Source organism: Molothrus ater, chromosome 1 (genome assembly GCF_012460135.2).
Source record: "Molothrus ater isolate BHLD 08-10-18 breed brown headed cowbird chromosome 1, BPBGC_Mater_1.1, whole genome shotgun sequence".
NCBI classification, from domain to species: domain Eukaryota; kingdom Metazoa; phylum Chordata; class Aves; order Passeriformes; family Icteridae; genus Molothrus; species Molothrus ater.
In genome coordinates, this window is record NC_050478.2 from 25,495,424 (window position 1) to 25,520,601 (window position 25,178).

Consider the following 25,178-nt stretch of genomic DNA (forward strand, 5'->3'; position numbering starts at 1 on the left):
TGTATAATTGTTATTTTGATCCTATAGCTACAAACAATAGGCAGCATGTCATTTCTTGATCATTTTGCATTCTTCTTGGGTTTTACTACAGATTTAACCCTTTGGAATCGGAGCCCTAACAGCACCTAACAGGTTTTGTAACAGTCAGTCAAATATTACTGGTATTTGCTTTCAGGGGCTGCATTTTTTTCCCCACTGTAAAATGGCATTGCCTTAAAAGCTACTATAGGTTTTTATTCACATATATTTATACCAACCAAACTATGAAACTCATGTAGAACATCACATTAGAGGAATAAAATGCTGATTTCAAATGCTCTACCAGCCATTTGAATTCAGTTTGCAAGAAAAAAAATATAGCAGTTTTAATTGGAAGGGCATTTTTTGGTTAATTTGAAAGGAAATTTCTGAAAAGCAGATTCTTACATATGAGAACAGTCACAAATAGGCATGGTGGATGCAAAATGTAACTCAAAACTTTTACTACAGTCATTCATATGTTTTAACATCCTGCTGTAAACTCTCAGCTTCAGAACATGAAATAGCTCAGCTGTTATCAAAGGAACCAGGTGAGAGCTTGGTACACATCCTGTCACTTGAGATTACACTTTCCAGGTCAAGACACGAGAAGCTTGTTTATGAAGCATTTGGGGGGAAGGGAGAGGAGGGGAAAAAAGAGATTTTTGGATGCTTTTCTGACTAGTTTTGGAAATGAAAACTGTGTTGGCAGTATCAGCCAAAGCACAAATTTGAGCTAAATACCTTGTAGCAATTATAAAAATAAACATTACCACGACCAATGTACCCTTTCCTTGAAGACTCATTTACCATTCTATTATTTACTGTCTTCCTGGGATACAGAATAATTTTGTTCTGCAAAACTATGAAGTGGCACTGTCTATTATGCTGTTAAGCACTATTCAGAATGATTATGTATAAGAGGAGTAATATTTTATTAAACATTTTGTGGCAGATATTATATGGATATGAGTTTTTGTGATGTACAAAATAAGTAGGTATACCTACAATGTTTATTTACATGGACACTTTAAAGATGTCTTTCAAACCCAATTGAATATAAATTCAACTGACTTTAACGGGACTTTATTCATAATAAGTTGTAAGACAGGCAGAAGACAGAAAATGTATTATCCCATCTTGGATGATTACTTCAATATTCAGTTGTGACTAGGAATTAAATAAAATCTATTAAAAATATTGAAAAACAGAAAAGTATCTTCTCCCATTTCTGCCAACACAAATGACAATTTAAGTGATGGCAAGAATGGGAAAGGATACTTTTTATTAAGTGATAATTAATTTAATTTAAGTGATATTTTCCCTGACTGCAATATGTTGTCTCTATATTTTTAAGAATAGTTGTCACCTAGAGAGTATCTTTAGCTAAAGAATTTACTAGCCACAAGCTTCAATGCCCTGGTGCTTTCACAGTAAAGATTACTGGGAGAAAGAAACAGAAATAGAGGAAATAAATTCCCTCTGCAAAAGTGCTGTTATGTGCCTCCCCAAAGCAGCATCTGGATTTTGAGAAGTACAGTGTTTTAAAATACTTCTTTACACAAGTAGTTCAGAATTTTAGACAAAGACAGAAAAAAAAATATTTGCTTTCTAGCTTTAAGGAACTACAGGGGTTCAATCCAGCCATCAGCTTAACAAGCTGTATGTGTCAAATCTTTTTATTGCTGGAATTAACATGAGTTTTATTTCTAAGCTGCATATCATTACAGAATGGCTAATATCTGACCACCCAGTGAAGGCACAGGGAGTCTGGGAGGAAGGACTGACGGTAAATTGTTGCACTTATTATGATCCCAGACCTACTGTTCTTTAGTTCTTTGGTGAGGAAGGAAGAGAAAGGGAAGCAGAGGTGGGTATGGGCTACCCAGGATATACAGAACCACTGCTTGGGTGTGCAGCAATTGAGACAGAAAAGCTAAGGATCAGCTGGAGATCAATCTAGTAAGGATGTGAAGGGGGAGTAAAAAAGGTTTCTGTAAGCACATCAGCAAAAAAAGGCAACTAAATAAATTGTAAGGCTGTTGCACAATGGGGGGAGGAAACCTAGTGACAAAATACATGGAAAAAGCAGAGAAATTACCTTTGTCTTGCTTTTTACCAGTAAAATCTGTCCCTGGGCTCCTCAGCTCCACAAGTTTACTGGAAAAGTCTGCATTACATGCAGACAGGGCACTTGGAGCACATACACAATCCTGAGACCAGAACAGAAACCTCCAGTGGTACCAAGACAGCTGGCTGATGACCTTGTGAGGCTGTTACTACCTTCAAAAGGTCAAGTCAGACAAGGGGCTTCTGGTAACTAGAACAGACAAACATCACACCCATCTTAAAGAGTAAGAAGGAAGATCTGGGAAACTACAAGAGTCTGGGCACACCTCTGTTCCTGGGAGGTTTATGATGCAAATGTCCCTGGAAGCCATTTCCAAGCATATGAAGAACAAAGGAGATATTGGGAACAACTAATTTGGATTTACCAAATCACAGCTGACCAACCAGTTTGCCCAGACCCGTGGACAAGGGGACAGCAACGGATGTTGTACACCTTGACTAAAGCCTGGCTTTTGAAATGGTCTGTCATCATATCCTATAGCTAGAGCAGTGGAACATGAGCTGCACCCTCATCAGATGATGCTGAACTGAGGAAATAGTAAGTGTGCTGTAGTGAGAGGCTGCTGTTCAGACATAACTTCTTAGGATGGAGATACAGGCCGGAAGCATCTTTGGAGAAAACGACTGGAGGATGCTGTGCCCAAGCTGAGTGTGGGTCAGCAATGCCTCTTTGCAGTGAAGTCAGCCAGTCACACACCCTGGGCTACAGTAGCAAGAGTGCAAGAGAAATGATTATTGCCCGCCATTCAGCACTGCTGAGACCACATCTGGAGCCCTGTGTCCAGTTCTGGTCTCTCCCATACAAGAAAGATGTTCTCACACTGGAGTGAGTCCAGTGTGGGGCCATCAAGCCAGTTGTGTAGTCCGTGGCAGATAAAAGAGGAACTCAGTGTGCTCAACTCTGAGAAGAGCAGGCCAGGGAGAGCCCTTATTGCTCATTTAAAGGAGAGTGCAGGGAAAGAAAACTACTCTTGAGGTGCACAGTGGAAGGATCAGAAGCTTGAATATGGCCAATTCAATTAGTCATAAGAAAATAGGTGTGGGATTTTTTCTTTTCTATGTTTGCTTTTAAACTGTAAAGGTGGTCAAATACCTGGTCAGGTTGCCCAGGTGACCTCCAGGACTGGCTCTCAAAAAAAATTATTCTAACAACAAGTCTGCAAGTAGAGAAAGCACAGAGCAGGGATCTCAGCATAGTATTACTGTGAATTGTTTCTGTCGGTAGCACAGTAAAGTGGCACATTAACATGCCAATGAATGACCCAAAAGAATATTACTCTCACTTATACAGAGGGGCACCAAAACTATGCAATCCAGCTTCTTCCCAGTGATCGTCAAAGGATATGCATTTGGACTAGAATGCAGGGATAATTATGATCATAATCAATACAGGATTCACTCAGCTGGATACAAAGAGGCTTTACATTTCCTTTGTTAATTTGTTGACATGAGACATAAGATTTATCTGTCTGTGCCTTGGTTTTCTCTGTTAATGCAAGACAGGAGCACTGAAATTAACTATATCAGGGGGGTGTGGGCATTTTATTTTAAAATCCACAGGAAGTGCTTCATAGGTAGAAAATAATACAAAATATAAGAATTCAAATAACAAGCAGTACATCTTGTTAAGACATGCAGGAATTTGCCTCATGAAGCTAAGACAAACTCTTCACATCTTCTGGCTGCACTTATAATTAATACATTCTTCCTTGCTGACTACTATATGGGACTCTTACAGATTTTCTCCTGAATTTCAGCATAAACGACTCATGGAAACTAAGGAGAACATGCCTGATGGATCTGTGGTGGTAAGAATAGCTTTCAGGGATGACTTTTCTCTGAACTAGGAAAGGAAAATTTTCACTGCAATCCTTGCCATGTGGTAAATAAAACTTAAAACCAAAAAAGACATTCATTTATTTAAAATTAAAATTTCTGAAATTAAAAGTCTAAAATTCTGCTTTCAACACTTGCAGAAGGAAGTCAATCAGTTAAAGTTTAAGTCATGGCTAAGACAAGTGTTTAAACAGCTGGAATATTACATGAAGGCTCATTGAGCCTACAAAGGAACTTCAAGATTCCCAAATAAAATTATTTTCTAGAATAATTATCTATTCTTGTTCCTCCAAGGTAGTATCTATGGAGTCATAACTAGGTCCACTAAAGTAGGTACATTAAGGGCTTGAGATACAAGCCTTGTGTCTTGAGACAGGAAAGACAAAGCTAAAGCAAAGACTTCAGATGCAAATGAAAGAGTTGTTAGAGTGAACAACATGAGAAGTACTGAGATAGTAATAAAACCCTCATTCCTATTTCATAATTTAAAACTAATTGACTTGTTAAGAGTATGAACATTCCAAACATACCAAGATATTTTGGTTCTCATTAACAGAAGATTCATTATTATTTGATGTCCACTTGGTCATTGTACTTACCAAATTAATTTAGAAGCACCACCAAAGAAGGCAGCACCTACCAAATCTAGTCTCACCTGAAATTCATCTAAAACCATTGATGTCTCTGGGTAACATTTATTGGGGTGATGACTGATGCAATGAGTTGTTAATACCTGCCTGCCCTCACAAACACTGCCAGCTCCAGCACAAGCATTCAGGAGAGGGCTGCTATTGCCTCCAACACTGCAGCTCCACAAGCACCTCAAGGCAGTTTAAAACTATTCTGAGACAGGCTGGGTCCCCAAGCCACAGCCATTCCTCCCTTGACTGGGTACAACATCCTGAGGAGCTACAGAGTGAGCTGCTCTGGGGTCAAAACAAACTAAGCCCTAAGGAGGAGGAGGCTTTAATGACTTTCTTGTTCCAGATCATTATGTGGGTGCACAAATGCTCTGACAGGAAAGGGGGCAGATAGGATTGCCATTTTCTTTTGGCTGCAGTCCCAAATGTTTGGTAGAAAACAGCACAAAGCTGCCCAGTTACAGACCTAGCTGTGACTAAGGGTGCCCTTGGACACAAGCCTTGTGACATGGTCTGTGCTCAGTGGGTGCCTGTCATTGCCAGGATAAATTCTCTAGTTTTGTCAAATCACTCAAGTTTTTGTAGGCAATGAATCCTAACAACATACAAAAGGACATGAACACCCCACAGGAAGTGGGGTGGAGGGACTGAGAGAGACAGAAACAGAGACAACAGCTGAATAAAAACAAATCCAAACTCTTCTGTGGCTTTTTTTTTTTTTTTTTTGTGGAGGTCAATTGTGAGAAATCACTACTCACTTTTCATAACATAAATGGACTCAATAAATGAAGCACTGAAACTGTGCCTTGTGATTAAACAGCTGTCTGTCTCAATGCAACATAGTGCTGTAACTAGCTCCTGTTCATGTGTAGTCCTGACTAATGTCTACCAGTATTTACTCTAGTGAATAGAAATAATTCATGATACAACCTAAGACATTAATGCCATTAAAAATGGAAAAATGTAGCAAATTCTGCTCAACCACCAGGAGCAGGTATTCCAGGAGAAAAAATTTCAGAAATTGCTACTTTAGTAAACTATTTCATCACTGGTTTCATCTTGTGTTTTCTTTTTGCTAGCCCAAGTAAAAGTCAGTAGCTGACCTCCATTCCTGCACAGCCTCAGGGAAACAGACTCTTTACAAAATCCCTGTTTTCAGTTGTAAATGTTAATCTGATCAACACAGTAATGCCATTTACTAGGAGTTTACACAATAGCCTCAGCTTCAGTAAAACACCTAAAAAATTAGCAAGTCAATTTAAAGGGAAAAACAACTCCCCATTAAATCCTATTCAGACCTGCAACTTCTCTCCAGGCCAAAACATACAGACACGTTCTCATGGGCAGGCTCCCTCTTTGTAATGTTAACAGAACAATTTTAAAAGACTGGATCCTTAAAAAAGCAGAAGGAATTTAAATACTGGGGAGGAGGGGGTTGGGGCTCATTTGGTGTCTTTTGAAGCATCTTCAATTTATGGCTGGACTGCTGTAAATAAGAATCAGAGGAATACTGCCAGCTTCACTGGAAATCCTGGGACAAATTGGAAGCATGCAAGCTTTCTCCCGAGCTGTAGGCTGCAGAGTCTGAGGCAACACCACACGGTGCTCTGCAGTATATGGTATCCATTAAAAGTTCTGTTTCAATACTTGAGTATAGTGGCCATCTCAAAGTACTTCAAGACCTTTCATATTCTCCCATATCTAATCTCCTTCATCTAAAAGTAGAATACATCCTAAAAGTATGTTAATCCTTTAAATTATTTGTAGCATATATCCTATTAGATTCAATATTCAGAAGATGTTTTCATTCCTGCTGCCAACGTTTAACCTATCAACTACTAGATATTTATGTATCTATGTGAAAACAGTAATAGAGCAAGCAGAACTGTAGGGTCTGTAGCATATGCTCACAAAGGCAGCTTTTCGTGGTATTATTTGGGAAAATATTCTTCTAAAGAAGCAAGGGAAAGCTTGCTTAGGAGTTTATTTTTATGCTGGGCTCCCACTGTCTGTATTTCTTCACTATTATTATGTTGCAATTAATTCCCATCACCAAATGAACGATGACATCTGGGAAAGTTGCTGAATCAACCACAGAAGAGCAAAAGTAAGTTCCAAAACTGTAAGCTCTATACCATGTAGCAGATGAAAATAAGCTTTTTTTTTACAGTAGACAGAATATCAGGAATCACTAAGTAATATTCAATGAACCTTAAACCTGCTGAAGTGAGAAAAGAAATCTCAGTAAGATTTACAAAAACGATATGCTCAGAAAGATGAGACAGTTTCTTCCCTTAATCAAAAGTGAAAAATTAAGATATAAGATCACATAATAATTTTTCTTTTAGAAAGTAAAATTGTGTCCACCTATGAAAGTTTGTGAGAAAAATGAAATTACATGTTGATTTGAAAATTTATAATAGGCTTATTTTTAGCATTTTTAAAAAACATACCTTGTAGAGACCAAAGAAACCTAAGTCCCTTAATACACTGAGGGCACTAACTCGTGGACCAGTAGTAATTTCTCCAGCCACCTGCAATCGAATCTTGACAATTTCCAGTGGATTGGTAAAGATTACTTGAGAACCTCCAGCCTGAAATTAAAAGCAGAAATCAATATATTAACCTGCTACATTATTTGCAATGTGCATCCTTTTACATTCAAGATAGACATTGTCAATCTCGCTGCACTCTGTTAAGCTATTAGCAGTCCAGAGTTTTAGTATTAGTGCACCTCACAAGGTAAGAAACCTACTCCCCCACGAGATGAGTCATCAGGAAAAACAGAGAGGAAGCAGGTCAGCCACTGCAGGACACTGCAGTACATCAGACAGACACAAGCTCAATTCTTTTTGCAAGAACACATTCTCCAACACCAAGTTATGCAATACTGACAAACCATGAACACTATAACACAAGTAATGAAGTAAAAGGAAAAATTAGTAACTAGTAAAGTAGCTGTGATGTGCAGTATATAGAAAGTGAAAACATACCGTTGAAGAGTAGAAATCTGGCAGAAAGGTTTTCCAATTTTGACATGAGTTCATATAACAAACACGCATGGATTCCAATGAACAGAGTTGCAAGTATATTGTGCTCTTTTAAAAAATCCTCTGAACTACCAGTTTCAGTGTCATTAAATGCTGTTTGATTCAAGAATCTGAACTCTACATCATTATTTAGGTACCAGGCATTAAAGAAAAGGTCTAGAGACTGATTCTATTAATCAAGAAGGATTCTATTAATCAAGAACCACTAAATGTTTTCAATGTGTCAGTCTTCATTCGCTGGGAAGACAACACTCAATTGATTCTGAAAGTCTGCTTTAAAACACAATGGTGGCAAGCATTTTGGACTCCCTCTGGTTCTCATAAAGTTCATCTCATTCATCATATGTAACTTCGGGCATAACCTTTCAGCTACACTGACAGATCCTGAGCTAAAAATATACAACCAGAAAAAAGGTAATGTGAAGATTACCTAAGTGTATTAAAAAAATATTCATTCAAACTCCTTCTGGCTCAAATTCAACAAAATGTCATTCTAACTTCTGTTAAGTATGTAATTCTGTGGCATGACAGCTCTGCTCTTCTTTACATTCTCAAATCACACAAATTATGCAAAGGGCAACCCTCGTCCTCCCTACAAGAAAACAACTATTTTGTTCTAGAAGGCAATGACTAAAATAAAATAACCATTTAAAAAGCATTTGCATGTAGTGATGTCTAGTATGCAAACACTATGCACATGTATTTTTAAAATTATCCTAGTGTTAAAAGAATTAATTGTAGAGATTAACTATCATTGAAAATAAAAAATATGCACAGTAATATGGTTCAAATAATGTGCTGAAGAAATGGCAAATCACACGAACAACTATTCTTGCCTACCACTTGGAGTGAGCATATACAATGTGGCTACAAATTAAAGTCTTTACATAACCCCCAAAATATCCCAAGTGTTTCCTATTTTGACCAGGAAAAGCATACTCTTGTGTAACTCAACTGGTTTTGACTTTCAAATTGGCATAATTTAATTTAACTGCTTTTACCAAACCAGAATCCTGGTATATATAAAACTGCTATTCTTGTTGCCATCAAAAATTAGACTGATAAATTATTTAGCACATATGCTGCTTTAAGTTTCACACTTAAACTGGAACATGTTAAGCAAGTAAGCATTCAAAACAAAAAAAAAAATCTTTATTTTACTTGTCTACTCATCTTGCTAAGTCTCAAAATAAATAAAAAAGAATCCTGGAAAGGTTCTTAGACGAATTGCATATTCCTATATAATAAAAATCTTGGTGTAGATATTACAATTATTAGCATTCCCCCGTACCAACATATATATTTTCTTCTTTAAAATGATAAAATCTGAATTGCAGGTGATAATGTTCATTTGCAAGTTTCTTATACAAGAGCCATTCTCTAAAACACATTACTTAAAAACTCATATCAATTGATCTACTAGCAGAATTAAACTGCATTCCCTCAGTATGATATTCCTGCAGTTCATTGTGCCATGACTCCATGAGAAATGTTCCTTTAATTTTCACTACAGGAAAACCATATTAAATTTTAAAAGATTACAACAAAATTAAGTATAAGTACAAAATTAGTATTATTATTACTATTAGTGAACCAAAACATGGAACAATTTAAAAATCTATAAAAATGTTTATAAGTGAATGCCATTATAAAGAAAGGAAGTAGAATGATATCTCTGATTTTAAAGGAGAATAAAGGCAAATTATTTCAATACAATATAATTTCAACACAAACAGATGGGAAGTACTTCAGGTGCTAGGAAGTGCATATAAATGCCTATGTCTGCATGTCCAGCCTGGCTGTGTAGACACTTCCAGCATTAGACATTTGCTGCTCTGGCTAAATCACATAGGACTTCCTCTGCTTCAGCTTGCTATTAAAAAACACAGATACTATTATTTACCCACTTCATGCAACCAAGCTCGCTACATTCAAAGTTTTAAAACAGAGACCTGCATGCACCACACAACACTAAAAGGATTATCAATTTTGCTGCCCACACAGCAGGTTTGAAGAGAGCCACTGGTCATTTCCAGTGAAGTGTTTCCAGACTGTCCAGATACTACCCCAGAACTCCCTGAACAGCCTGTGCCATGCTCTGAATTTGATCTAAGATATACTCCAAAAATCAAACGGTGAATAACTGAAAGCCACGAGGCAGACAATACCTGACAGAGGTCTCAGTAGGAGGGTTTCTACCACCTGCCTGCCTCGTGATGCAGAGGAAGGCTGGTTTATCAGCCTGAGCAGAGGCAGTTCCAGTGGTAACAAGTACAGTTGCTCGGTGGGGAGCTTTGATCATTTTGTTATTTGAGCATCTGTGCTGGTAACTGCAGCTCCTTGCCCTCAAAATGGGGGGGAAGCAAACCGGAGATGGCTACTGTACTCTCTAATGAAATGATTTCTTGCTTATCTAGTTCTGGTAACTCCTATTGTGTTATTCATCATCACAGTAATGCAAGCATCTCATAAATATTTATTTATTTCCTCCCAGTGCTTCTGTGAGGAAAGTACAATGAATCTGGTTTTACAAGAAGGGGTTTTGAGGCAGACAGTTTAATTGTATGACCAGTGTGTGCATTTCCTCCCTGCTCAAACATTCACAACTTGTAAGAGTCTCCAGATATCCTCATCTCCAAATCAGTAGCTTGAATCACAATAGTACAGCTTCTGTCTCCCTTCTCAATTTTTGCATAGTGAATGCAATGAAAGAAATCTTATCAATCTGTTTTTTTTTTTTCCCAGTCTTTTCAAGGTACTGGTATGAACTGGTATTGGAAAAAAAAAAAACAGACAAAACATCCTCAGCACATTGTATCACCCTGTTCATTCATTTTGTTTGGCCAAAAGTTGAAGAATAGTGCCTTCTGGTTTGATAGTTTTTGCAGTCAAAAATGTACTTAATTATAAGATTTTTAAATATACTCCCAAAGGGAAGAATTTGAAAAGTACTTTTTTTCTTTGTCCCGAATAAACACCATTTAAGCTTAGGTTGCTCAAGCTTAATGATTTCTCCACTGAGTGTCAGAAAAATCAAATACATCAAATGTTTAATACAGATGGTTCCCAGTAACACAAATTTTTCTGAACTGAAGTTACAAACCTGACTACCCCTCCACTCTGAACCTTATCACATCTTCCAATCATTTTTTAAACAAATGATCTGACTGTATAAGTAAATATATTACTTTCCAGTTATTATCATGTGATTAAAGTAAAAACTACAGTTTTGAGATATTTATAGGCATAGATAACCAGAGGTACTGCATAGATAATTATCTCAAAGGGCCCATATTATTCTGAAAGAATTTAACATTTGACCTAATCACAGGCACTTATGGTTGTTTGATTTACAGCAAGAAAATAAAAGGGAAATATCACTGTCATCCAAGAACAATTCATACTTGCATAACTAGAAACGTGCATGCCTTTAAATGTGCTTTAACAAAGTCAGCTAGCTATGCACCCAAACACGTGTGCATTTTTAAAAAGAAGCTGGGTTTTTCCCCATTTTTGCGGTTCTTCAACTGCAATTGGTATGATATCACCCAACACCTCTCGATGGCAGTATAGTCTTGCACAGTAAGACAGTACTGTCTATCATGTCTCCTGCTACTTTCCTACTTTACTGAACAGAAGGAAGAAGTAGAAATAGTTGAGGATTGGTTGGTTTTTTTTTGTCCATGGAGAAATAAAGCCTACTCTGTAATTAAAAAAAAAATAAATTGGTTTAGTAACAAGCATTTAACAGTATTTCAGTTTAAGAAGTCAAAATGTTTTCTATTTCTTTGTGTTCAAATCGCTCAGAAATAAATTTGCTGGAAAATAAACAGTTTTTCACCCCCTCATTACACTGAGAGAAGAAATTCCTGTTCTTTTTAATACAACTGCTTTTTGTGTCCTTATGAGATTAACTAAGAAATGAGCACACCAGACACAACTCTCCTCGGGCTTTCACATCTCCATTTGAGAGCTTTGTGTATGTTCTGAAGAGAATACAGCTTGCAATTAAAGAAGGAAATTCTGTGTTTTCCATTCCAGAAGAAAGTACTAGATTCTTTTTCCTTTCAGTGCTACTGACCATCAAATGTTCTTGCTCCTCTAATTAACCTTATTATCTATTTCAAATTGTAGCTCCCCTTCCTGCTCTCAGTAACAGCTTTTAGGGTCAGCCTAGATCTTTCTTCTGCATCCCATCCAACTTATCATATATCCGCTTTTATGGTTTCATAGATGAAGAAAGGATTACTACTGCTATTACAGTGTTAATGTTTTTCAACAATATCACCCAGGGATAGCAATTATGGCAATTAATGGCAATCATAAGAATACATAAGCAATATATTATACAATTACCAAAAATCAACCTCTGCAAAAGAAATTGTCCACAATGTCTTGGTTACTTGTTTAATCTACAAAAGACAAGGAGGTGTAAATTCCAAGATTTTTAGTCAACTATTTATCATATTCAGTCCTACTGCATATCATACTCTGTCCCAAGCCCTTACTCCTTTTAAGTTTCCAGATGCAGCTTGTTTTCCTGTGCATTTCATAGCATCCATTAATCCTAATTAAAGTCAAGGTTCCTAAATTACAGACACTAAATAAAGATTGCTCATTGTCATAAAAAAATTAAATTAAAAATGTACCAATGATTTCAAGAATGGAAGAATTACCATCCTCATTGTACAATAAAGGGCAACTAAGGCACAGAACTGTTCAATGATTTACCACAAAACCACATACCAACTCTACAACAGAACAAAGCTTAGAAGCCAGATTTACTCCAGTGCTTCAAACTACCTCTAGAAGTTTTTGTGTTTGTATGGCAGTAGGTCCCCAAGAGCATTAGATGAATTATGCCAAACTGCTGTAGAGGGGATTTCCCTAGGGACTCTCCTGTTACCAGAAAAGCTGCCAAGTAAAAGACAGCAGTCCAAAATGACTGTTTTTCTTACAGATCTCAAAGGTGACCACCATAATTTTGTGGTACTGTATGTCAGGAACCAAGCACACTGGGTTCTCAAAAGCTTGGTTCTGTGCTACCTTTTCATTCCATAAAGCCAGGCCTCAAAAATCTAGACAAGCCATCTCATACTATTTTGTGTTCTCTCATTTGTGGTCCTATCTACACAGCATTCTGATAATGCTCTTTAGCAATGGGAGTTCATATAGTAAATACCTTTTCTTCAGATCACAAGATTTCCTGAGCCCTCAATCATCTGCTTTTCACTACCCTGATCAGCCTATCACAGAAACAGCTTTCATGCTGCTCAGGCAGAATTCTGTTTTTCTCTAGCTAATCTTTCTTGTCTTCTGAGGACAGCCTTCCCTTGGTCTGGCTGAGGTTTTACTTTGTGCAGCTCAAACAATGAACACTGCTAGAATCACAGTCTTGTTAATGTCCAAATGTACATAAAATGTAAAGCAAGCTCTGTCAAATCCTCACATAAAAGTGCTCATAAATAGAATTGCAATTAGTCTGAACAGAAGTACATTCCTGCTACTGCATTGGATTTCCAAGACTCAGATACACGTTGTGAGGAGTGTCCTACAATAGAATATTAATGACCTGGCTAAACAGAAACAAACAGGAGTATGGTTTGTTTATAAGCACGGACCAAGTCTGCAATGGGAAAAAAAAAATTAAAATTGTGGATATTTTCCACGTTATAGGTAATTCACTTCTCAGAAGCCTAGCCAAAAAATCAAAGTGGAGCCTACTTGATTGGCATTATAAAAGCAATTAACTTACAGACCTGTCAAATCTGTTAATGTTTGGCTCTGTCTGCTCTACTTGTCTATTTTGACTAGCTGTAGAATCATTTAATGATTTACAGACCTTTCAAGTCCTAAGGCATGGTAGCTGTATTAAAACTGTGACCCATTATTTCTTGGTCACATCATAAATTACTGTGACATCATAAATATCTTCCTTTTTCTCACAGAAAGCTAGATTTAATTCCTGATTTGAGTTTGAGCCTTTCTTTTTGGATTTGGGGTTTTTTGAACCTCACTGGTAAACACTGTAATATTTTACTGCCAGTAAAAGAAGAAGTAAAAGGAGAAAGGGACATGTAATAAAATATAATTGTCAAAACAAATCCATGTGTTAAACCACAGTGTGCATTCATGTAAAACTTTGCAGTCATTATTTCTAATGTAACAGGAGAAAAAAAATAATAAGATTCATATTGAATTAATATTAAGTAAGTTTGTTGGGAAAAAATGGACTTATTAAGCATTCAAAATTGTTTGGTTCTGGAACCAGAAAACTATCAACCTACACCTAGGCATCCCTCCTTGTTTTACAGTTTGAAAAAAGTTTGAAAAATTTTCTGTCTCTCTCTTTTTCAGGCAGAAAGGAAATGAAAAGAAAGAAGAGAGGGAAAGCAAAATGGGAAAGTATCTCTTATTTGTTATGGAAAAATACTTTTTGTGAAAAAAAGTTTAAAGTAGATTAACTAATGCAAAAGGAAAATTCAAAACTAAAAGAAATCAAGTTCTGCAAAATTCATTACTGATTTAGGGAAAGACCAGTTTAAGTAGGTATGACTGGATGAAAATTTCAGCAAACTGTTGTTTTAAAAACATCCAAACCTGCAAGGAAATATGGGGTGAGGCCAAAGAGAAGCAGGAACTTTACATCAGCAACTTTCCCAGCCTTTGGTACAACTTCTTGGAAAAGGCTATCATGTTACTATGTGTTGCCTTCCCAAACCTCATCATAAGGCTTAAGTCTAAAATTAGATGAAAATTTATCAATTTTTAAAGAGTAGAGTCAATTAAAGACTCTACTCTCAATTAAAACAGAGCAGTGCTGAAAAGAGTGAGTTTGCAAATGTGAAATAAAATTTAAGTCCAGATCTAGCTGGGGTTTTTTAACCAAAAATTTATGATTAGTTTAAATGATTTTCAGCATGCTGAAAATAACCACAATTACAGTGGTTCAGAGAACAGTACTACACTTTAAAAATACCTAATTAATTATAGTATATTCCGTTACATTACATTAATTATGTTAAACAGAATTTAAATCTAAATAATTTATTGAACGACATCAATTTTATGCACGAAAAACAGCTTTAAATTTAATCAAGGGAAAAAAGCATGTATTAGGAGATTCTGAAGTTTTCCTTAAAGCAGATGTGAAAGTTGGATATACACAAGCAGGTAGAACTCTCCTTGAAAGTAATGGATGTCCAGCCACAGGGAGAACAGACCTCTGAGAAGAAATCTGCTAAGCATTCAAGAGACACAAGCCTTTTGCTGTCAAAGGTCATAAGAGCAGTCATCAAGATGACCATCTTCATTTATCTATCTCAATAAACTAGACCAAAACTTTTCTGTGTGACAGCAATTGTTTGCTTCTTTTTTTTTTCACAGATATACATGCAGGTATTTTTTTCCCTGGCATATATACTGTACAGTTTAACTTTACCTATAGCTCAGCTTTCCTTGCCAAATATAGTTGAATGTAAACATATTTAGGTTTCATAATAATGAAACCAAGAATGGCACCTTCAGTTTCCTTTAGTCCACAACTTCCAAATGTCTGAATTTTTCAAAGTAAGAGATCTAAATGTGGGAATTGCAGTTTATACACCCTCTGTCTCCACTGCAATGCCACAAAGAAAATGTAGCTCAGACGTGGACTTATCTTTATTACTCTCTGAAACATAAAATAAATGTTTTAAGTAGCTTAATAAAACTATTTGCACTGGATCTGTTATTTGGCACAATTCACATGGAATTTCACATCACATTCCTGTATAAAAATTAATTCTGGGCAAGATTTTGCACTCGATGTTAACCATATCTAATTTTTATGTTCCATAGCAGAGCTGAGGCTGCCCGAGCAGGTCCGATGCATTTTAACTTTATTTTGATTCTTATAAAGTCTCTCGAAATATGCCCAAAATTGCCTTGACAATTTAAACAAAATCAGATCTGTATGGGATCTGTAGTTGTACTGTGCTACATGATTTAAGCTGGCTAATAGTGAGCACATACTGAGCAGCTGGGAAGGAAAAGACTGTGCTCAGAAGGAGAGGGGAGAGCAGAAGGAAAGGTTAATAAAGCAAAATGTAGTTTTCTTTTCTTGCTGAAAATTACGCCCCTATTTACCGACATCATTGTGTTAATATATGCAGACAAGGCAACGTACATTATATAGCAATTCCTTTAGTCATGCTATAATCCTTCTTCTGTTTTTCTTTGTATTCTTTTATGCTTTATATCCCTCTTTATTTTGCATATTTGCATCTCCTTCCCAGTTACACAAACGTAAATTTTTCATTAAATGTTGAACTGCTTTATTTAAGGTACTAAGCAAAACGACTGTCTCACCTAAAAAGTTACAATTAAAGGTAATGTCTCAAAAGCCCAAATATAGTATTTATGACACCTTTACAAAGAGAGTTTTCCATGTGTTAATATAACTCAAAAAAGTAAGAATATATACTGTTACATTAAAAAAATCAGGTTACTTTCAACAGATGCTTGTAAGCGAATTAAGATTAAAAAAGCAAGCAGCTAAACTTGATATGACTTAAAATTATTTTTTATTTAAAAGATAAAATTATAAAATTATTTTTATTTGAAATATAAAATCAAGTAAAAGGCCATGAAATAAAGCTTCCAGAAATTTCAATATTATTGCCACTATAAAAAAAAAATTATAGTATAATACTTACAGCTTACACATCCTTTTATTAAGAAATTCCGAAGGTAAGTTATAGCATTAGCAGAAATCAAACCCAGCATATATGTGTCCATTTTAATTCAATAAGGTTAAGTCAGCTTTGTGGTTTAGATGCTCAGCAGATCTTAGCTCTACAGCATCATTACACCATGCCTTGAAACTGAAGATTTTCACTAGACTCATAATGATAAGGGTTATGTAGGATTTGCATGAGTGATGAGAGTCCAAAATGCACAGCAGAGATCAGAGATCATGGTGGGTGTCAGGCATTGTGCAAATCTGAAAGCTACATGCATTTTTATGGGTAACAAATACTATAGTCATTAGGAAAATTTCTTACAAACGAAGGAGATGGAAATCTTGTGTTAGTAATTTACATAACAGCCTTCCTTAAGTATAAAGGTTGTACTTTTAATTGTATTCTTGGGGGTCTCAAAAAAAAAATCTCAACCAACCTATCGCTTTCATCTTCACGTAATAAAAAGCTATGAAATAGGCTGTTAACTGAATTAAGTGTCACAAGGTCATGAAATAAAAGATCTATTTTCTTCTTTTCTTCTTTCTTTTTTTTAGGAGAGAAAACAGTTTACAAAACAGAAAAAGACTTGTTCAATGAAACAATCAGCTTTAGTTACAAGTGCAAAAGTCAGCCATGTGTACTAATTCACAGTAATTATGATGCAAAGTGAACTCCTTGGAGACTTAAAAGTCAATGCCTGGCAATGGTTGGGCAAACAGCAGAGTGGAGCTACTCAGGTGATACTGACCCCTTCAAAGCCCTTTGTGTAACTGAACAACCCAACCTATCCAAATACCTGCTTGTCCTCCCTTTCCTAGGTATTATTACTATACCATATTCACAGGGCTGCTATTTAAAACATTACAAACTAGCATGCATCCCAGCACTCAGCTCTTGCATAAGCAATGAATACACTCCAAGAAAACAGAAGCACTGAAGAAGAAAAATTTAAATCTGTGTTTGTAACACAATCCCAGCTGAGAATTAGACGTAGAACGTGGAAAGGTGATAGGGCAGAAGTCTGAGAAAATTAATCTTAGTGTCTTCCCCTTTTTAGACTTTAACACATCATGCCCTCCTGTCTTCTTGCCTCCCACATAAGCAATTACTACATTGTGAAATGAGGTAAAAATCCAAGAGTGACAATTTTCGAGCATTCAGCACTGTCCGTGCTGCTTCCACAATGAAATCACAGGTTTCACGATGGCTTAAACGGGGACTAAAAGTTGGACCAATACAATGTTGAAAACTAGAGGAAAAAGCATGTTTTTGGCATCTCATATTTAACACATATATTTACACCATGACAGAAAAATTCACCCCAAAAACCCTAGGAACCACTGATAATGAGAGGCTCTGTTACTAGTCTGAATTGGGTTTAAAATTACAAAAGAACCCAAAGACCACCTGCAGAAGAGACAAGTTGCAACCCATCTACCTGGCACCAAACTATGCCCTTAAGGAGCACTGCAGTTAAAAGAAAACTCAGGGCATTCTGCCACTGCACGTCTACTGCTACAACTTCATGCAGCATCTCACTGTTAATAAAAATTTAGGACAAACCAACATTTACAGTACATTTAAAATACATCTCAAACCACCTATCTCTTAAAGCAGATCCTTAGTTTACAATGAACTGCTGGCAAAAAGCTTGCTGCAGCATTCTCATGAATGACAGGTCTCTGTAAAGAGTGCTTTTTGTACTGCATTAAAAAATTCACAGTAGTCTGTAAAATAAAAACTCTAGATCAAATGACATTTTAAATGAAAATTTTGCAGAATTCTCTATGGCTGCTATGTTCATGAGACTTTTTATTAGCGTAAGGGGCAAATACTTTTTACTCTGCAAGCGCTTTATTGCATTTTCCCTTCATTTACAGCATGCTTTTTATTTAGGGCTTTAGAGACCCACATTCTTCTCTCCCTCCCCTTCTTTTTTTCTTCCCTGAATGCTCCTAAAGTTACAGAACAAGGGGATCCTACCTGGCAGTCTACAACAGGTCAGTGATCAAACAGAAGGAGCAGTGAGACAGCAGCCAAATCCTGCCCCATCTCCTGAGAATTACAGAAAGCCAGGGCTTCTCAGCCTGCAATGCAAGCGAGGCACTGCACCCTGAGGCTCAGATAATCGTAGTTCACTTTCTGCAAGCACACACAGCACAAATCTCTGCACCTACTGAGGTTAAGATGCAAGCATTTTTATTTAAGTTGCTGCTCACTGTAGTTTTTGACACAGGTAGAAGCTGCTTGAAAATGTGACCTCATCTGTCTTATGACAGCAGAAACAAAGATAGATTAAAAATACACCAACATTGCTCTGCCCCAGTGATCAAAGCTGTTTTAAATAAACAGCGCTCTTTATCTGCAAAATGCACTGGTCTTTGAACAACTATTCATTTTACCTAAAGTATTTACATTTGCTTGAACAAATCAATACACCAGATACAGTAAGCTGTAATATGAACAGACAGAACTAGACCAAGTAGTGAAGTATTATCATTTACGCGGTAATGCGCCAGTTGTTCATTAAGATACTACTTTGTGCATGGAAAACACTCTTAAAATCTTAGTGGGTTTTAAATACAGCCTACATTCAGGAATGCATTATGCTCTGAGTTAACATTACACAGCCTACGTCTGCTACGAACTCAAAGAAGCATGAGCAGTCTTTGCCATTTCAAAAAGCCAGTACCACTGCAAAAAGTGAAAATTAGTGGGTGCAATAACACATCAGGAAAGAAGTGACGTGGTAGAGTGGGTGCCACAAAGTAGTAACTAATTATTAACTTCTGGAAAGGTTAGCATGAATCCTCTTTAGGCCATAAGCTACAGCCAACATGAATAAAGACACATTCTTGATTAAGGAAACAAACTCTAAGCTGTGAGAATTAGAGAGCGCAGTTAAAAGGCACGATGCACAGGAACATTTACCCTTTCATCAAGAACAGCTGGCCTATCTAGGAAAGAACTGAGATGCTCTAGCAGAGTCTGCTCTTGAACCGGATCTGTGGTTAAACAGAAGCCTTAGTCCACACAATTAATCTTATGAACTGCACTTTCATGAATGTCATATGAAGGAAATTAAAGATACTTACACAGCCACCAGCAAGAATTTCTGCAGCCAGTGGGACAGATCCATCTTTAGCCCTGAACTTATCTCTCACAAAATCATTAACCTTAAAAGACAAACATTTATGAAAGCTGATAAATTAAAAGGTCAGAGAAAACACTCATCAGCTGCAAATTCTGTGCAAATGAAAATGTAAATATATCTACTAAGCTACCAAACTACAAGATACCAAAGAAATCAAAGTCTTAGATTTTATATTAAATATTCTAAAGCTATGTTCTTCCTTCTAACAAGAATTTGCAGTATAATTCAAATACTTATTATTCAAAAGATAAAGATAATTGCTAATAATGTAATTTTTAATATCAGAAAATGATAAAATACATTAATATTTTAGAGGTGTCAAATTAATAAAAAATTAAAATTAACACAATGGCAAAAAGCATTATGTGCCTTTTTTTTAAAATGCATACTGCTCGCTTTGATGAATACTGTCTTATCAGTGAATAAACAATATATTATGATTGGATTATAATAAGAAATCCTTAAGTGCCTTACAAACACTTAAGAAATAACAAAATTACAGAAGTACACAAACAAGTTCCTGTCTTACCAACATGCTCACATTATCTATCTCCTATTGCACTGGAATCATGTATACAGTAACCACGTGGAGATACAAAAACAAAAGCCCTCCAAAAGGTAACTACTCTGATATGCTAAGAAGTGAAACCAAAGGCCTATGCTACTTGCAAACAAGCAGGTGAGCTGAACAAGTTGAATGAGCTTGTTCTATTTTGGAGTGAGTCCAAATGTAAGTTTTCAGTAAGATTCTTAAAATTTACATGTACACCTCTGGATGAGACTTGTATACCACCTGTACTGTTCACAAGTCAGATATTAACAGTTGTTAATTTTAATTTGCTGTATTTTACAATGTGGAAAAATGTGAAAAAAATCCATTTACAAACTTACAGTAAGTTTTATGGCCTTCTCTGGTGCTACTCCTAATAGCTGTGGTAACAGACCTGTAACATAGAAACAGAGAATTCAAGGCATTGAGTAACTTGGTATTAAATAAACAAATCAACAAATGTATGTAGAGACCAGCACCTAGAAACAGGAGATTTTTACAGCAATTTTGTGTTATTATATATAATGAGAGTACTTAAAACATTCAATTTTGAGAACAAACTTTGTGCTACCACTTCAAGTGCTACCACTGTCTATATGTATTTGTTTCTTTTTCTTTTTAATTCATGCTAGCTCATTTTATGTTTAAACACTACTATAGATTTGCCAAATATGTTTCAGTAATGTCCTAAGCTGACTTTTATTTTCTGCATCTTCACACAAAAATCAAGACCTTCTAATTAATTTTGTGAGATACACAATGAATCCACTTCAGAAGTCAAAACCTCAGTACCTTTTCCTAGCAAAAACAATGGCATTAGATGGCAGGACTGAAGGGGATAGGAATCAAAATAATGCAAAACATTCAAACATGTATGACTGCATTCTTGAGCTCTTTGCCCAGCTAAATCATCAGCTCTTAAAACAAAGGAAGTTATGTTGCTTTCTACCCAGGTATAGAATTTTATTTTGTTAAAAATGATGTGTTACAGAACTGGAAGTGTGAATTTCTGACTGTCAGCTTCACTTGTTTGAAGTGAATGGTCGATATTTTGTAAACATTTGAATGACACAGCCTAAAAATAGGCAAAGCTTACCAACAAAGCCTGAAGCTAGAATGGTGTTGCAAGCATTCATCAGCATAATGAAATTAGGACACCATTCAAAAATGTGAGAAAATCACCCCAGCTAGAGCTCCTGGTGCAGAACTCTTTGTTTTAGCAGCTCAGGCAGCATATTTGGGTGCTTTCTACAAAGCCTGACATTTTCACTTCTCCATGGTTTTATTTTGTTGAAAAGAAACCCCAAAAACAATTAAGTTTCCACCTCTAAAAGTTAACCTGCTAAAAAGCATTTTCTTAAAGAACCAGAAGTCAGAATAACACAGAGAAAAATGCACATGATCTGATTCAGTATATTCTTCAATCCTGCTACCATCCATCAGCTTTACTGGTTCCTACTGATTCTCTTAATAAGAAATTGGCATTGAAGAAAAGCATAATTTGGTTTGTGGTAGCAGGAGACCCAACCATATTCATACACTGATGTCTTTATACTGATGTACATATACATGTAACATTTACCCAAGATAACTATGCTGCATTATGATCATGACTGAATATTCAAATTTAAAAATACAGTAGCACTAAGTTCATATACAGTTGCTCAAAACCAAAAGAGATTCTACAGAGTAAGTCAAATTTTAGAATCTGAGTTTCTTAAAAAGTGTTACTTGTACAGCTGATGTGAAACCAGACCTCAATGAAAAACCATTAAGCCATTCTGAATTATGTAATTAAATATTACATTATCTGCAGCACTATGAGGGAAACACAATAATATAAAATGAACAGGATTTTTTCATTACAAAATTATCTTTGTAATTGCTATAATATTTACAACTTGCTACAGGACATGTGTGGCTTTATATAAACATTATGGCTTTTATATAAACATTGTAGCTTCAGAGATTAAAAAAATGTTCCATATACTTAAAATGCACATCTTAAGCCTAATCCAGAAAAATTAAGCAGGTCTGATATAGCAGATACAATTCCAAATACAAAGGTCATTAATTTTAAAATCACATATACATATATTATTACACCCAAGCTATATATACCATGACTTTCAAGTCATATTTTATGAAATAAATCACAGAAAAAGACATTCTAAAATATCAAGATAGGAATAGTATAAAAGTAGTCCAGTTGATGATCTGCATAAACCTCCAATCTTAGAACCAACATTAGCAGGACAGATCAAATCCATTTTCCCTGAACTGATCTGAAGATGGCCTTTTAACCATTTTTCAGCTCCCAAAATTTTGCATTTGAAAGTCATAAGAAAAAGATGTTTATCTTGGCACCAGTTATTTTTTTTCCATCTGGTTTATTCCTTTTGTACTCAAATTTGAATGGGACTGTTACAACTCAAAGCTTTCCATAAAACTTAGAGGTAGATAAGAGAAAGATTAAACAGAATAGGCAGCAGCTTAAAAAAAACCCAACACCAGAAAAACCCAGCTGAACAACCAAAACCTAGAACATTTTTCTCTTTTCCTGCCTCTACTTACACATGATTTTATAGTATAAAAGTGCTTTGAAAGTTTAATTACAGATAATGCTGTATATATCTACTGCACTATAGCAGACAGTGTTCTATGAAAGGTAGCATGAATTTTAAGACCAGGTTTTATAGCCATACCAGGTACAGCTAGGCCTACTGTCTCCAGCATCTTAGGAAGGCAGAGGGACCCTTCATTTGATCTCATACATATCTCAAAGTAGTACCTGTGCATTCTATATACCATGACCATTAAAATTAAATTTTCTTTTCTTTATTGTTTTGATGAGAGCCCTGAAACACTGTCGAAAAATTTCCAAACATGATAAAGATGCTAAGTTTTGAAAGAAAGAAAGCACATCAAAGGCCCCATATGAAAATGTCATATTTCTGTTGGGGTTATCTTGACATGGTGGGAATTTCTTAGTGTTACTATGCATTAGCAGATCAGCAATATGACATATACACAGATGGGGAACAGGCTTAGAAATGTCTGACAGTGCCTTAAAAATGCATGCCTTTTATAACATCAGAGCAGAATATCTTGCACATAGGCAGCTTGCTAGTACAGCACATAGTAAACACATTACTCAGGGCCTTTTTATATCCAAGGCTTTTTAGCAGCAATTACAATGTACCACTTTGTATCTGACACACTGTCTAGTGGGACTCTCAGGGAAAGGGAAGGTGTGTGCAAGACAGAGCACCAAAAGCTGCATTCGTTTTGTGACACCCTACAAGTTATTTTCTGAAAGCAGTCTAAATACATTGGGAATACACCCCCAACAGCTCGTCCAGCCCAGCTGTACTGACAGCACTGAGAAACAAAAATCTTACTGGGCCAAAGTATTTTTCTAGATGTCTAACAGGGAAGTTTCAGTTTCACACCATGTAACAGATGTGATTTTCCTTTCATATTAAGAAAAAACAGTGACTGAAGGTTTTATTGCTCAGTCTAGATAAAATATTTGAAACCATTAGGGCATCTCATAGGAAGGTAGTAATGGAATACTGCCACATTTTTCCCTTACAGGATTCACACAATAAACTAGACAATTAATCACCAGTTGCCATTCAAATATAGCTCCCTCAAACTGGAAATGGGGTATTTCCTGAAAATTTTGTACTTTGACAGAAACTGGGGTACAAGTAGGCTTGTAGTTCCCATCTATATGTATGGTATTCCATTGTATAATTTGGAAGGAAAGCTTCTGCCACAGTCTTTTTGCATCATTAGCATGGGAGTCCATCAGTAATGATGAAGCTGGATGATGAACAAATCATTAAAATCTAAATTAGATGGCATTTGGAGTCACTGCAGGGCTAGAAGCACCATCAATAGAAATAAAACTAACAAACAAGCTCCTGAACAGCTAATGACCACAGATGACAGTGTCTTCAATAGCATTCCCTCTCTTTTCCATCCTCCAGGCAAAGTGGCATTAACAGCATGGCTACCAAACATTTACCTAAACTACATTTTATCTCTGGTACTTAAATTTCCCATGAAACTATGATCAAGTATGTGTGAAATAATCTCTATAGGATGCTCTGCTTAAGTCTGTGAAGCATTCTGTGACTCATCAGGTGGACTTCTGATTAAAATTCTATTATGACATGTAGGTGATCTCATCAGTTGGAAGAGACCTTGACAAATCACAGCTTTCAAAATTTTCTTAAATTTGCATGTATGAAAATAGCTGTGAGTTCCTAAATATGCATTTCAGGTATAAATGTAGACACAACAGTAAATTACAGGTATATGAGATGAGCATTCTTTTCAGCCATGCTGAGAGACAGATGAAAAATTTTATCTCAGATATAAAGTCTTTAAAAAATGCTAACTACACAGCATTCATATAGTGCATATTATAAAGACTCTACAGAGGTTTATATCATGCTTGTTTTTGTTGGTTAGTTGTTTTTTTTTTTTAACCCAAGTGTCTTCTCAGTGGAAACATTGATTACACTTAGAACCAAACAGACATCAAACCAAATTTAGAGCTCTCTATATATCCACAAGATGGTGTAATTTATCCTTATCTGAGATGGTGGTTTAAAACCAAGTTTGGAAAAAAACAGTGGTACAAAAAAGAAAAATCAGTTCACTTTGTTGGATGGAAATATGAGCCTTTTATTAAGAAAATATAAAATCTAAACTCTAAATGAGTTTAGAGTGGGGCTTATAATTTCTGCTTGCCTTCTTGAAGTGCATCATGACAAAGAAACCACTGCTCTAAATGTTTCTAGTACAATTTTTAAAAAGCTTTTGCATCTATTCAGCCAAGGAGAAGTCCCCTGTGATTACTCCCTTCTTCAGTGGCGACAAAACCACCCACATTGACTTAACCCTGAAGAAATCAGGTGAAAAAAGAATTGCAGTGATGGATGAGTAGCAAAAAGTAATGTACTCTGTAGTGTGTCCTACCTAGGGTAAAATTCAAGACTAGACTAAGATGACTCTTGCTAAATGTTTACTGGATTACATTGGGTAATTACACTCATCTATAAA

General features: G+C 36.0%; 1 protein-coding gene across 5 annotated transcripts in view; it reads right to left on the reverse strand.

Moving 5' to 3' along the window:
• Window positions 1–25,178, reverse strand: part of SLC25A13 (solute carrier family 25 member 13) — a 98,997-nt gene that overhangs the window by 9,526 nt on the left and 64,293 nt on the right. For all 5 annotated transcript variants that reach the window (XM_036398403.2, XM_036398411.2, XM_036398394.1 and 2 more), the window contains 3 exons: window positions 20,444–20,496; window positions 19,494–19,574; window positions 7,079–7,219 (listed from right to left, as the gene is read on the reverse strand). In XM_036398403.2, coding sequence (XP_036254296.1) covers window positions 7,079–7,219; window positions 19,494–19,574; window positions 20,444–20,496 — 275 coding nt within the window. The remainder of the gene's footprint in view (window positions 1–7,078; window positions 7,220–19,493; window positions 19,575–20,443; window positions 20,497–25,178) is intronic.